Below are 15,783 nucleotides of genomic sequence, written 5' to 3' on the forward strand. Positions count from 1 at the left end.
TTAATCACACAGGTCAGGTCACCCATTTTTTTAAACTGCTCTGTGGAGGCAGGGAAACGCCTAAAACATGTAGGACAGTAGATCCTGAGGACGAGGGCTGTAGACCCCTGCTGTAGATCTTAAACAACTGAAGGAAGGATTCCTAAGAGAGAAGGCTGTCAAGATGTCTCATTGTGCTTGCAGATGTGTCACACCCACCTGCTGCCAATGTGGAGCAAGTTATCAGGAGACTTTAACACACCTCTCAGCAGTAAAAGTAGCACTTTCTGGATGTTCTTAGAGATCCTAAAACCATTTTCAGTGCAATGAAGTCTTCTAAAAATCCTAAAAAAGTTATCCTGCAGTTTTTTTTAAAAAACAGCACTTGATATGTATTGTGATGCAAAGAAGGGATGTCTAGACACATTGTATAAACCAAAAACAGTTGTAGTTGGTTGAAAAACTGAGCTGTAAGCTGGTTTGTGGTTGCCATTGTCATAACTGAGAATTTGCACAGGAATATTCCTAACAGGACTACCGCTGGTTCAGTTTGTACCATCATTTAACAAAAAGGCAAAAACCTATTCAGAAAACCCCCGTCGTCTCTGGGCACTGTGAAATTTCATGGCCCATTCTGATCGGTGTTACTACTATATATGGCCTCAGCTCTCATGAGTTCCCCCATTTAAGAGCAGCACGGGGGGAGATTTGTCAAAACTTGACAACTGGACTCGACAGAGGCACACACTGGACTGAAACAAGACACACATACACACACACACACACACACACACACACACACACACACACACACACACACACACACACACACACACACACACACACACACACACACACACACACACATACACACAGCCATGGAAAACATGTCTCCATCTGCTGGGCCATCTGAAGACATCCAAGTCTTCTGCTCCAGCACACTATACGGCAGCCTGAGAGCACACAGCAGTGTGCCAGGCAGCTTGCAGAGACAGTAGCTCCCGGGCAACAGCTGAGCTCCCATGGGCATCACGGGGGAACCGAGCAAGATGTGTGGGAGTGTGAGGGAGATGAAGTATTATGTGTCCTGCTCATGCACTCTTTGGCCGCCCCATTCAATATGCTCAGCCAGATTGACTGTTCCCAACAAGAACTGTCTGGAGGGATTTTAACCAGTAATTCAATCAGTTCTGAGTTTTTCTGCAAGACTGAAACAAAACAGAAATACTTAAAAAAAGAAAAAAAACAGTTGCTTATTTAGTGTACATATAAAGTGTATGGTATCGACAATGACCAAACACACACACTTATCCTACATAACTGTGTTTTTGAAGGTCAGTCCAATTGAAGTCATGGGACCATATATTTATTTGAAGCAAGCTGAAGGTGGTAGCCTGGCATCTCAACACATGAGGAGTCTGCAGCCTTGGTTCTTGTTTACCTGACAGAGCAAAGAGGTTTAGGAGTATTAATGTTGCTATGTTTATTTTAAAAATCCCCAAAACTTTGAGCTGTTCTAAGTCGTATACTTTAATAGACTGTTGATTGTGTCAGACTTTGAATGTAAATGTTTTATTTATTCAAGTGGCTTGAGGTCATAAGATGCATAATAAATATAAAAATCAGAATGCACCAAATGTTTTTTTGGAGTTAATTATGCCAAAGTTTAGTTGTGTTCTTCCTGTGCCTTTGGTTTGTTTTGTGAAAAATGTGTGTAAAATTATATCTTCCTCCATAAAAGGTGCACAACCCACTTTATTTGGATTATTTTCCCCTCAGGTGAGGAATTGGGTTCTGTAGTGATCCAAATGGTGGTTCTGTAAACTTATCCTCCCTTCATGTGGAATCAGAATTACGCCTTATAAATCGTTCTTTATGTGGTCTGAAAAGCTGCTGTCTCCTGCTTTTTCTTAGTTTTTGATAAGTTTGAATTATTGTTGTTTTCATTGTTCATTTCCTGGTATTTAAATTTATTCCTAACTCAGTAGTTAAACACCCCAGCAACCCTACAAGCATTGACGGGTATAGAACATGGATAGATGGATGTTTATTTGGTTTTAGTTAATCAAAAGTTAGTAGATATTGTTTGGTTGATAAAAATGTAGTTCCAGCTTTTATTGATTTTCAGCTTTAATCAGTTTTAACAATGTTAAAGGCATACTATGCAACATTTTTCAGTTAATTAATGTGTTCCATACCGTTTTGGATGATTAAATGAGTCATTTCAGGTCGAACAAAGGTTTTCTCGGCCGCACTGGGGGTCTGTGGGGGAAATACTGCACTTGCAATTGCAAGAGCTCACGGCCCGCACCCACAGAAGTCTCGCTTTACGGCGAGAACTCCATGTGTTTTTTCCCTGCCATTCACTATATGCACGCGCGAAAGCAACAACAAAGAACCGCGTGTTAACGTCAAATAAACATGCAAGCATATCGAGTTTTATTATTATTATTATTTATTTATTTATTTTAATTTTTTTTGTATGTTGGCGAGACGCTACCGCAGCGGCTGCGGCTTGGCGAGGCGGTGGCGGTAGCGTCTCGCCAACATAAAAAAAAAAAAAATAATAGTAAAAAAATAAAATAATAATAATAATAAAACTGGCGAGGCGGCGTCGGCCACGCCAAGGTAGCGCTGCGGGAAACCCTGATTTTTTCCACTTTTCGTTGCGTTCGCCTGTCTGCTAAGCTCAAAACAACCGCGCCTGGCTTGACGGAGAAACCAGAACAGCTGAGCATCTTTATGACAGTGCACTTTTACTTTCGCCCTCTGGGGGGAGCCTCGCTGGAAAATCAACCCCGGTTGCATAGTATACCTTTAATCTAAGGGCCAATTTCATGTTAATTTAAAATAAATTCTGATTCTTGACAAATCTCATGTTTAATTTTGTGTAATGGACATGGCTCCATAGCTAGAAAGGAAAAATATTTACTCCTCAGAGTGATTTTATTTAGGAAACTGGTGGATTCATGGACATCAATTTTATTTATGGTCTTTTAACTCAACATTGGCAGTAAACTTTTTGAGTTCAGGTTTCTATGGATAGTGAAATTCACTCTATTTTGGATCTGAGCTGTGGTTGGCATAAGCTGTCTGCGAGGAATCTTTTGAAAAAAACATTGGTTTTGTTGATTTCTGCCCACTGCAGGTAAGCCATTGTTTCTATATAGCTCAAAAATTGTAACAAGAATGAATATACTGTATATCATTAATATCTGGCAAAATAAAAACCAAAACAATAATTATTTGCCACTTTATTAAACCTAAAAGTTTGTCTGAGCTTTAACTTCACACATAGATGGGTGCTGATGTGTGGAACATTTTGCCAAACTTCATGACATGAAATAAGATTACAAGTGATTTTTGGTTATATAAAGTTATCACAAATGTGACATTTAAATATCCATCTTATCATTTAAACACATAGATGAAACGTGAGACTCAAAATAACATTAAGCAACAAATGATTAAAAAATATTTCCCCCATTCATCACCATTCTTTTTGACACCCTTAAAGATGCTGAAATTATCCTAGCAAAGTCATTTTAGACCATCCAAACAAGTAAAAACTGTATCTATTATGGGCTGGCTGATGATGGAACATCCCTGCTTGGGAGACGCTTCCCTCAGCTGGGGAGGAAATTACCTTTAATTGCACCTGATTGGATCCCGTTGACTCCTGATTAGGAATGACGGGCTCATTAGTATGCTGCTTGTTTTAAATGGCCTCAACACACTTACTGATAAATCCCAAAAAGTGCTCTTTAACACAAGAAACGACACAGGCCAGCAGACAGGAGATAAACTATTGGTTTGTCAACATAGAAGGCTTAGAACTGTCCAAACATGCTGGTTTTTGAAGAACGACACAAACATGCAAACTGCAGGCAGAAAGACCTGAGCTTAGATTTAAAAAGAAAAATATTTCTGTGAAGGAAAAATAATTCATCACAATGCATTATGACTTTGAGAGGTGAAACCTGTATCAGTAGGATGTTAGTTAGTTTTATGGCTCTATTTAAAGATGTCTACCAATGGGGCGTTGGGGAGGAAAGTAATGAATGTCACTAAGGGTTTAATTGCTTTCCACTGAAAGATTAATTTCCCAACCAACTGTTGTTTGGGAGCAGAGGTAGTCGACGGAAGCCATCAGGGCTATCCTGTATGGGTTGGGTGTTTCCCTGCTTTAACATGCCTGATTTAAACAGATTAGTGATCCACAGGCTTCTGTAGAGCAGCAGAGAATTCAACTATATGAATACTTGATATATCAGATGAGTATGGACCCAGACACATGTAAATATTAGGCAGGCAGGACCGAGGCCATGAGGACTGGGAATGGAGGAACACTGTTTCACCAGGCCTCTGCAGAAACTGTGAAATGAAAAGCAAATGTCTGCAACTTAAATCAGAGGCAACTGGACATTCGCTCAGTTTTTATATAACTGCACTGAATCAAATCCTTCAGGGCAATTGTACAGATTTGAAGTTTTTATTCGTTTCTTGTCCAGTTGGAGCTGTAAAACTTCTGTTTTATCTTTAGTTAGAACTTGCTTCAAATTTTGCTCTCTTCATTTGTGATTTTTTCCCCTCTTTTGCTCTCGAGGCTGCACCACAAAGCAATCTTAGACGGGTGACAGGATAACTTTAGGTTCAGAGTTCAGGATCCTCTGTCAAAACTGCTTTTCTTTTCTTCTAGCGCTCTCAACGTCATAATTTAACCTCAGATTAGAGGTGGGGATCAGGAAAGCCCCGCCTCTCCACCAATGAAGGACAATTTTTCCTCACCAAGTTCCACCTTTAAATCTTAGCTGATCAGAAAATCTTTAAGAGACGTTCCTGAGTAGATCTGAAACATAAACAATAATGTTATAACTATTGGGTCACCCCCTCCAGATTATTGGATTGAGGTGTTCCACTCACTTCCATGGCCACAGGTGTATAAAATTAACCAGCAAGGCATGCAGTCTGCTTCTGAAAGAAGAGGTTCAGAGCCAGTTTATGAACTGTTATAAATCATTCTCAGCTGGTGTCGGTATTATTGTTACAAAAGTCCAGAATTCAGATAATCCCAGCAACAGTACCCAAAGAGCTTTATGTGATGGGTTTCCATGGCTGAACAGATGCATCCAAGCCTTACATGTCCCAGCTCAATGCAAAACGTTGAACACAGCAGTGTAAAGTTCACTCCTACACTACTCTAGAGCAGAGTTCTCTGGAATGAAAAATCTCATTTCACTATGTAGCAACCAGATGATTTAGTCTTCAGTAGGAGAACGGCACTTCTTTGGCACTTCACCAGTTTGGTGCAGAGAGGATATAGTTTGAGGATTTTTTAGGCTTGTTACCCTTACCTCCACTGAAAGCAAGGGATAGGAAAGGGTTAATGGCTGTCTTAATACTGCAGCATCAGACATTTTGGACAATTTCCTACTTGTAATTATTTAGGAACAGCTTAAGAGTGGATTGCACATCAGTGCACAAAGTAAGGTCCATAAAGACATGGGTCTGACCTCAACTTGGTCAAACACCTTTGTTCTTGCAAAGAATGTGAAAAGGACTTTCTCATCCAACATCAGTGTCTGACCTTAAATATACTCTCCTGGAAGAAAGGTCAAAAATCCCCATAAACACACTCCTAAACCTCTCTGGATGCATTCCCACAAGAGTTAACGCTGTAACAGCCTGAAATGGTGGACCAACTCCATTTTGCAGCCTGTTAAGAACAGGATGTCATTAAAATTGATGTATGTAGAGAAGCAAGTGTTTCAATACTGTTGGCAAAATAGTATATGTAGCTAAAACAGACTGATTACTCTGAAATGTGTTCCACAAGCTGAAGATTAAGATATACTCTTTTGAAGTTTTGGAAAGTTGGTTTGTTTTAGACCTGATATTTACCACTTGAGCTTCTGCATTTTGTTTTAGCCTGAAAGCCCATTGTAGGAGATTTCCTTTTGGTTTCTCGCTCTCTCTCTCCTCCACCCCCCTAAAAGTCCTTTAAAGTCAAACATATGAATTATAATTTTTGTCTGTAAGCAACAATTTGCATTTGGACACAGCTGTTTGCATTTCAGTGTCATCAGATTGTTAATGCAGACAGGTTTTGTACTAGCATCTTATGAAAGTCCTTTTAAAAACAACGGGCCTTTTTTGTGCAGCTGCTGAACAGCAGGTAAGATAGAATCCTTTCATTCTCCTGCATGTTTTATTTGCAACATTAAATCCAAGCGTCTCTGTGTGTGTTTATCTAAGCGGGGTGCTTTGCTCTGCAGATTAATAGCTGTAAACACTGTTTTCTAAATGATCTAATGGTCCCGACGTGTCTTATTTTCCGTCCTTACAAACTCACACATGGAAACACGCGTTTCAGTTTTCAAATACAGGTGATCACATTTTGAAGAATGTTTGGATTCGACCTTTTTAAGCTCTCACCTGGCTTTCCTGTTGACAGGATGTTCTTTGGGATGCTGACCCGGTCCTCAGAGTTCCGGGCCCAGTCCACCATTCCCCTCCAACCCTTCATGGGGAAGTTGAAGTCAGCATGATCCATCACTGGACGCTTGTGGATGCTCAAAACTGTTATAGACAGAATAGTGACATTACATGGATTGTTTACTGTGTCTCAGGTCTTGTAATTTAAACATTCACTGTAAAATGTAAGAACACCCTGATAGATATTGTATGACACTACAGGATTCTGTAGCTGGTGAAAGCAGGTATTAGGGATTTATCTCGGGGCAGCATGTACATGTGGATAAACCTTGTCTATGCTATTTCACAGTCTGACAGTAACACGCCTCATACAGATATGTGACGGGAGCACCGCTCCTGCAGGGGAGTGTTCTTGCTGTTCTATAAGAAAATGATGTAACCCTTATCCGGGGCTCTTTTCCCATTCGTTTTTCCCGTGTTGGTTTTACAAGAGCCGAAACTGACATCTGTAACCATTTCTCTATCTTGTTTAGATTAAAAGTGTTAAAGTATAGTTTCTGTTTCAAGAGTCATTTCCTACTAAAAAGTATTCTATGTATTATATTGTGTGACCATTTTCCCAGAGTAAACGAACCGGATGGGACGCAGAGGACACAGAGGTGTCCAATCACTGACAAGGGCCGGTAGCATTACTAACCCTCATTTTTTAAATCAAGATGATAAACAAGTCTAGTCCATCCCTGTGCTTTTAGATGAGATGAATAAAAACAGAGTCCTGGTTTAGTGTGTCTTTTAACTTAGCCATAACAGAGAAACCCTTCAACAGAACAGCTTATACCAACAGAGCTGTTTGTAGGATTTTTCGGTCTCGTCATTTTGTTCATTTTCTTATCCTTCCCATTTGTATATGAAAACAAACTGTGCTGTATTTGTCTAGGGCATCTGAACCTCCAGCTCGGAATTAAGTCATGTCCAACTTGAGCTTGTTGCAGTTATAAGGGTGAAAACCCGAGGGATTTTCTGAAGGTTGTGCTCAGTGACCAGGCTAACTACAGCCAGCAGTACAAGCAGAAACCATGTCTCAGCCATTTCTGCATTTAAACACCAAAGGAGCATGTTCTCTAGCAGAGGTTGCACAGTATAAGAGTAACTTAATGATACTGTAACGAAGAAGATGAAACACAAATGCCAATGTGTCAACAAATTCAGGGCTTGCCAATATTATTAGGATTATGTTTCTCCTTTTTGCTATTTTTCCCTATCCTGTAGTGCAGTCATATTCAATAAATAAGAATATTATTTAAACGTTTATCTATCCGAGTAACTCAGTTCCCTAAATGAAGCACATAATTATACACAGCTTGATGTTTTCTAGCCTAAATCACTTTTAATCATCAGCACAATAAAAAATATACTGAAATGTGGGTTTAATAGAATGTATGTTTAATACCTGCTTAAATGTGAAAGGTATATCTAATCTGACAAATTAAACTCATTGGACAGCATATTAGGTTGTATCCACTGGGCCCATGGGTCGTCTGGGATGGGATCGGGGTGTGGGGTTAGGATCGGGGTGTGGACTGGGTAGGTCGGGGTGGGATGTGTGCCTCCTCCATCTTGATGTTTTGGTTCCCAGTATATCCTGGTATTATAGAATGTGTGTGGTGAGTGCAAGTGCGTGTACTGCATCCCTTTGTAGGAGTGTTCGTATGTGGAGGCACTAGGGTGAACATATGAATGTCACTGTTTGCGTGGTTTTCTGTTTGTTAATTCTTTTATATTTCAGTAATTTCTATAACATCTGTTTGGATGTTGCATCAACAGAGACATTGGACAGCTGACTGAACTTTCTCAAAGCCTAAACAATACCAGCAGAAGGAAAATGGTAAAGAAGAAATAGGTTTGAATCATTTCTTTTGTTGATTGTCATGAACAATGTGTGACTACTGGATGAGCTGTAGGATAGATCCAGAAATAGCTCTGAATAAATAACCATGAGCTTCAGCAAGGCAGGGCCAAGCTAATATATTCTAGACTCCAACATGTCTCTTTCCAGCTGTCTGAAAAGGAAGAGTATTTTCTTTCCATTGCTACGTTTCTTTGGGTTTCCAGCAGGTTATGAGATGCATCATAAGGCCAAAACCAAATTTATACTTTACTTTTATTTGCCTAAATTGTTATGTTGAGAACACCCGTAATGAGGATTGAACAATGCTGATAAAAACATCCACCAAAAGTGGTAATATTAGTGAATAAAACTGTTTCCAACTGTAAGTCATGGTAAGATGTTTGGAAATCTGAAAAGAACACCTAAAACAACATCTAATGCCTTCATGGATAACTAAATTTCCACCAAAAAGGCTATTGGGTTTGTGTTGTCTCTTTTTTTGATTAGATACTCAAAAGTTATTTCTAGATCTATCCCCCATTATTTCAAAGAGGGAACAAATTGAATATCGTCTGAAAGACTCCAATTTGGACTTTTGTTTCGTATCACAGGAACTTGGTCAGCCTCAACACCTCCTGTGTCTTTTTTCACAATTTCATCTTTGAAAGAAGAACAGCAAGCTTACCTTAAGCTTACTAGCTTACCTTTTTGTTGATTCTCATAGCAGCTACTGGTCACGTTTTAATTTGATACCGTGAAGGGCCATTAGTGCCACACAAAAAAATCCCTCAGAAAAGTTATATAGAACGTCTTTTGTTGAGAGCTAATCAGTTGAAAAACAATCCAATTCTCATTAGTATAGGGGTGCCATTTGTAAAGTTCCACAATCAAAAATTTACAGCAATATTTTTGGTCATAAGAGAAAAAAATTGTGGGTTAATTTTTTATTAGTTATTACGTTCGCACACACATACTATAACCAGCATAAATATTTCATAATTTTAATGTAGATAAAAAAGAAACTAAGTCAAAGTTTCTCATAATGCCTATACATTGATATGCTTTTGACTAATTTTCAGTCAGAGATGATAAACTCTCTTTATATATTTGTTAAGCACTTTGGTCAGCTGTGCAGTTTTTAAAGTGCTAATATATAAAGTTGGCTTGGCTTGGCAAATATAAACAGAGATTACTGTCACCTCTTAGCATTTTAGAGAAATAAATTCCTGAAAATTCGTCAAACATATATAGTGTATAGGCATTATGAGGAACTTCTAATTGGTATTTTTTTTAAATATCTAAAATAAAGTTATGAAATATTTATTCCATTTATAGTATAAGTGTGTGAAAGTAATAATTTAGTCATAAATACATTTTCTGAGGGTCATGCTTCTCCTTTACTTGTTATTTGTATCCGTTTCTCCTGCAAGGCCACTCCTGTTGCTCTCTTACCGTAATGCACCATGTATGCGCAAAGCTAATCTTTAAGAGACAACTAACATTGGCTGACTTGACCACGTGTTTCCAAGGGTCGTCTCGTTACTGTAGATCCTTGAGTAATTGTCATTATTGTCATCAAAATGACACTTTGAATATCTAGTGATGCCTTTTGGGCTCTGCAACACCCCCTCCGTCTTCCAGGCCCTAGTGAATGATGTCCTCCGGGACTTCCTGAGTGTATTCGTCTTCGTTTATCTAGACGATATTCTGTTTTACTCCAGAGACCTCACTGAACATCTCCATCACATGCGCCTAGTCTTACAACGTTTGCTCGAGAACCGTCTCTTTGTTAAGGCAGAGAAATGTGAATTCCAGAAACCATCTGTAACTTTCCCCAGGCTTATCCTAGAGGGTGGGCAGGTACGGTCGGACCCCGAAAAGATCAAAGCGGTCCTCATGTGGCCCATGCCCGAGACCAGGAAGCAGCTCAAGCGCTTACTCGGTTTCGCAAATTTCTACCATCGTTTCATCAGAGGTTACAGCCAGACCGCCGCCCCCCTGCACGCGCTTCCATCACTCAACTCGGACGCCAACTCAGCGTTCGAGGAACTGAAGAGACGTTTCTCTCAAGCTCCCATCCTCATAACACCCTGACCCTGAGAAACAGTTCACACTCAAAATCGATGCCTCTGACACTGGTGTTGGAGCCATCCTGTCTTAACGTTCCGACGACGACCAAAAGCTCCATCCCTGTGCCTTTTTCTCCTGATGCCTGACCCCCCCGGAATGTAATTATGATGTGGGGGACCATGAGCTGCTCGCCATAAAACTTGCTTTGGAAGAATGGCGTTACTGGCTAGAGGGGTCCGAGCAGCCCATCATTATCTGGACGGATCACAAAAACTTGGCATACCTGCAGAGAGCCAAACGTCTCAACACCTGTCAAGCCCATTGTTCCTGTTCTTTTCGTCCATTACCTACCATCCCAGCTCCAGGAACCTGAAGCCCGACGCTGTCTCCCGCCTCCACACCCCTCATGACTCAGACCCAGAACCCAACCCCATCCTGCGCCCACCTGCACCTTCGTTGGCGCCCTCTGTTGGGAAATAGAGGATCTCATCACGCTCCCAAGTTATCAGCTGGAGCCACTCCTCCAAACACTCTCCTCACACTGGCACCCACAGAACACTCTCCCACATCTCTTGGGTTTAGATAGGAAATTAAGTGTTTATTTTGGAAAATAAATGTTCAATTTGGTTGCACATTAAATTTTTTATTTGAAAACTAAATATTTAATTTGTAAACTAAATATTTAGCTTGCTAACAAAATATTTAATTGACAGTTTTAAACTGAATATTTAGCTTGCTTATTACATATTTAGGTTGGAACTTTGACATTTATAAATGTATCAATGATATGGTTAAAATATGACTTTGAAAACAACTAAATCCTATTTTTTTTCACTTAGGACACGCTAAATAACCCAAAATATTGCTTTTGGGGTATTTTGAGGTTTGTACAGCACCCCATAGTAAGATCCTACATCATTAGCACTATGAGGGTGAAAGTAAAAACTGATTCAAATGTGGATTATGATGGAGCATTCTTTACATAGCACTGCTTATGTTTAATGTGTGGGAGGAGAGAAGAGGTCAACCAGGCCAAGAAGAGGGATGCTGCTGATGTGGGCGGCAATTTGGCTCCAGACTCTGAGGTACCACTCTAAACAGGAGCCCATATAGCGCCTCAATTCCCACATGCACTCCTTCAATTCAGCTCAAACCTGTTTTGTTTTTTTCTGTAAGTCACAGTAACCGACAGAGTCTCTTTGATGACTACTTTATGTTGTTTTTTTCTTTTGAAATGAAAAGTTGAACATTTACAGCCACTGGGCAATATAGAAAAGCAGCAAGTGGATTCAAAATCTCACAAGAAACATGTAAAACATGTAATTCTGGAGAATGCCTAATATTTAAGAAGGAAATACTATAGAAATTAATAGAGGAGACAAAAAATATTTTAAACAAGAAAAAGATGAAAGCAAAAATCTATATCTTACCAACCATATTGTAGATTTACAGATCAGTCTACAGCTTGTTAAATGTGATTGGTAACTGCCCAGATGTAAATGACCAATACAAAAGATACTACACTTAAGACAAATCAGGGTATATCAAAATAATATGATATATATTATTAATATTTCTAATATTTTATATAATATAATATAAAATATACATCTAAATATTATCACTGATCACCCATAATCTTTTGAACATTGAAATCAATGCCCATATTTACAAAGAATCCAAAGCTTGTAGTGAAGTCATTAATCTAAGAAAAATCTTAGAATTTATTTGAATTCTAAGATTTTTTTGCCTTGGTCCTTAAGAGAGCTCCTAAAGTGAAAGAAAATGTTAGGGGTAGTGAGGAGGACTTTTAGCAAGACTAAATGTGCGTTCACACCAAATGTCTTGTTCACCAGCCGATAACATTTCGCCTCTCTCTCTCTTGCAAACAATTTGCACAGCTGCGCCCAGCTCGCTTCACCCAGCTCGCTTCACCCAGCTCGCTTCACCACGTCATCAAATAGAATGAGGGTCGATCTGCTTGCATTTTGTCTGTTCAACTCACCATGGCAGACCCTCAGTTTTACTGAGTGTGTGCTTTATGTAATGTAGAAAGCCGAAAACCGGCATCAGTGCCAGCATCCCTGGGTCCACCAGATCCTCCAGACTTGGACTTGGTTTTGCAAATACCACCGCCTGCTCCAGATCATGACCAGATCCAGTCCCTGATTGGTTAACGCAATGCAAATTGAGAGAAAAGTTCAGATTGTTGAACTAAGGCAACATTTCGCTTCACTCTAGTCGCCAGTCCACCATTTTGTTTGTAGCTTTGCTTCGCTGTATTCGGCCAAATCACATCTGCATCGCCGACCTTTAATTTGCTCGTGATCAGGCCTTTACATGGATAACATGTAAATCCCTCGCTCCATTTGCCTCGTTTTATGTTTGGTGTGAACGCTTCTTAAGAATGTCTTAAGCAGGGAAGATGGTTGAAACAGAGAAGGCTGTTTGGCTGGTCCACCACCTAAACAGTGAAGGAAATGAGCACATTAACTTATTTTATTATTATGTATATAACAAACTTTATCATCTCCATAGTGCAAAATGAATTAGTATCATTTACTTGACAGGTTAAAGGTGCAGCTCTAGTAACATGATTTTATTCATAATAAATAAACAATTGGAAAAATATTGAATGATCACAAACAAAAAGTTAAGAAATTTACAAAAAATATAAAGTACAGAGGACTTGCACTGTGATCCCAGGACAAATTTACCTTTCAACAATCTTTTCTTCTTCCAGAGTTGTGTGAACAGAGGTGCTGCTCCTCTGTCCAATTTGGTTTTCAACACCTTTTTTAAGTCAGTCATTTAGGCAAGAAAAATGCTTTATACAAGCAGGTGAGAGCACATTAATATCAAACAGACTGAGTAGTAATATGAACAGTATGGTTAGTGAAGATAACAGTGAATTCAAAATAGTATTGAGGATGTAAATAAGGTGTATTCAAAGATTTTAATGTTGTGTGGTAATTATTTAATTTGCTTAGGTTTCATCATCATGCCATACATTTCTCCATGCAGTCTAATCAGTTAATTTGTCTCCAGTCATTACTTTTTGTTGTTTTTTTGTTTGTTTCTTGTATGAACCAAACACAGCTTTAAGAAGACATATTGACACCTAGCTATGAGGTCAAACACACCTCCTCACTAAGATTGTCTAAGACTGAGAGTAACTCACTAAGATTGAGTTACTCTCAACAGCTATCTTAATCACTTTTAGGCCGAGACTGCTAGGTAGGATTTTTAGGCTAACATAGGAGCTCTCTGAGAGGACTCTGACAATCTTTGAGAATACGGGCACTGGAGTTTTGAGAAAACATGTATTTTTTTCCCCCTGATGCTCCTTGGCACTATATTGGATAAATTAGGGAATAAACTAAAGATAATATCCTTTAAAGATGTTTTGTTGGATGTTATGGCCCCTGGCCTCATGAGACTGTGCAGGCTTCTATTATTTATGCAGATTCAGGTGTGGTAGAACACCTTCCTGATTGGCTGCCAGGAGGCTGCAGAGGAGCTGTGACCTCATTGGACCAGCGGAGGACTGCCCCGCCAATCAGACCACTGATGAGGCCCACCTGCACCATATAAAAGACTCCTGAATGGGGTACCGCGCACGTGACGTCACCGTCTCAAGAGCAACGCCCCTTTTGCCTCTTAGGTAGGGCATACAGGAGAGAAAGCACGGATAACCCAGCTATTACAAGCGCAACAGAACTAGCGATATGACCGACTTTACAGCCGTTAAACTTTCCCAAGACGATGTCCCAGGCACACGGTTTACTGGTCGCACTGTCGAAGAACACACCAACCTTCAGCTCAAACGATGGCTTGAGTGTCGAGGGCTTAAAAAAAACGGAAAACGGGCCGAGTTGATGAACGGTAAGCTTTGTTTTTTTTTCCTGCGCGGCGATCATGGCAGCGTCGGCCGTTTTTTTTTTTTTTGTTGTTTGCAATCACCGTCCAGTAATGGGTATATGTTTAATGTTTGTCTCATTTGAAATGTTTTTGAGTAAGCTATCCTGGTAGCAGGCTATCATGTTAGCGCCTGCTACCATGATAGCCTATATGCTGTCATGGTAGCAGGCGCTACTTTATTAACATGTCGGCCACCAAAATACTCTTACCTTGACTTGATGTCGCTGGAATTGGGTCAGGATGTTCTTCGGTTGGGCCCTTTCCTCCGACAAAATGCTTGCTACATATGTACTTGAATTTGGTAACTTTTTCCGGGTTGAACTGTTGTGTAGGCCGACCGCCCCGGTGTTCCAAGCACACACATTTCTCCTTGGCAGTCTTGAAGAAAACATCCTTCATATGCGGCCGATCAGCGTACCTCGAGTCGCTGTTGCACGTTCCATAGCAACAATGTTTAAAAACCATGGTCTTAGATTTGGAAAAAGCAGTCGTTTACCGAGTAAAACCAAGGCTAACGCACATCTCTTTTACAGCGAAACAGCGGCGGGTTTCCGGAGTTTGCCCCACTGCGTACCACGTGATGTGACGTCATCGTGATGTTGTGTTTCTAAAAATAGCTCGCGCGCGGTACCCCATTCAATGGGGACAGCTAGTAGGAAGCGGTTTTGTTAAGCTGTTCCCTTACCTTTGGTGTCTACAACTGCTTTGGGCAATTTGAACCAGTTGTGCTTGCTTGTTTTGTTAAGTACTTTAAACCTGCGTTTAGATTGACTTTGTACAAGCTAGAAGATTGTGTTTTGGAAGCTTGGTGCTCCCTTTGCATATGTTTTTTTTTTTTCTTCCCTTTTCTCTTTTGGGTTGTTTTGAGTTACTTTAGACTGACCTGTTTGAACATTCAGTAATTTAATATGCACTTAGTGTTCTTGAAATTGTTAGTCCCTTCTTTTTAAATTGGGTTATATTGTATTGTTTTGCGTTTATGAAACCGTCTATTTGTATTAAATCATTTTACATTCCACTTTTCTCTGGACACATTTTTATGTTAGCACCCCTGAACCCCTAGACCTTGGGGGTGTAACATTGGATTTAAGTAAGTAAAAGACTAACTGGTGATGGCCAGCATAGCATAGAATCCCTACATTCACAGCTAACGTTGACCAGTGCTCAGTTGGGCAGACTTTAATGAGTCAAAGAAAAAACAGTTGGTAAAATAGTGACAGGGTATTTGGTAGCAAAAAATTTCTGATCAGCATCAGGAGTGGAGGTTAGCCAATCCCATGAAAGACCTACTGTAGACCCAACTAGATGAAAACATAATCAAAACAAAACTGGACCAAAAAATCTCAAAACATCAGAAAAAGAAATATGCCTTATGGTCTCCACCTTTCAACTTGGAGGACTGAAGGGACGTTACTGACTACATTACATTACTTATGGCTGCTTAGTGACAGTTACCACTCAGAGCGGTAATTGAGTGTGGGCTCTTACAG

At 39.9% G+C, this 15,783-nt stretch overlaps 1 protein-coding gene across 9 annotated transcripts in view; it reads right to left on the reverse strand.

Annotated features, from left to right (window-relative positions):
- The window catches only part of adgrb1a (adhesion G protein-coupled receptor B1a), a 234,214-nt gene that overhangs the window by 95,096 nt on the left and 123,335 nt on the right, over positions 1 to 15,783 (reverse strand). For all 9 annotated transcript variants that reach the window (XM_036128777.1, XM_036128809.1, XM_036128803.1 and 6 more), the window contains one exon: positions 6,415 to 6,558. In XM_036128777.1, the coding sequence (XP_035984670.1) occupies positions 6,415 to 6,558 (144 nt within the window). The remainder of the gene's footprint in view (positions 1 to 6,414; positions 6,559 to 15,783) is intronic.

This window comes from Fundulus heteroclitus, chromosome 3 (assembly GCF_011125445.2).
Source record: "Fundulus heteroclitus isolate FHET01 chromosome 3, MU-UCD_Fhet_4.1, whole genome shotgun sequence".
In the NCBI taxonomy this organism is placed as follows: domain Eukaryota; kingdom Metazoa; phylum Chordata; class Actinopteri; order Cyprinodontiformes; family Fundulidae; genus Fundulus; species Fundulus heteroclitus.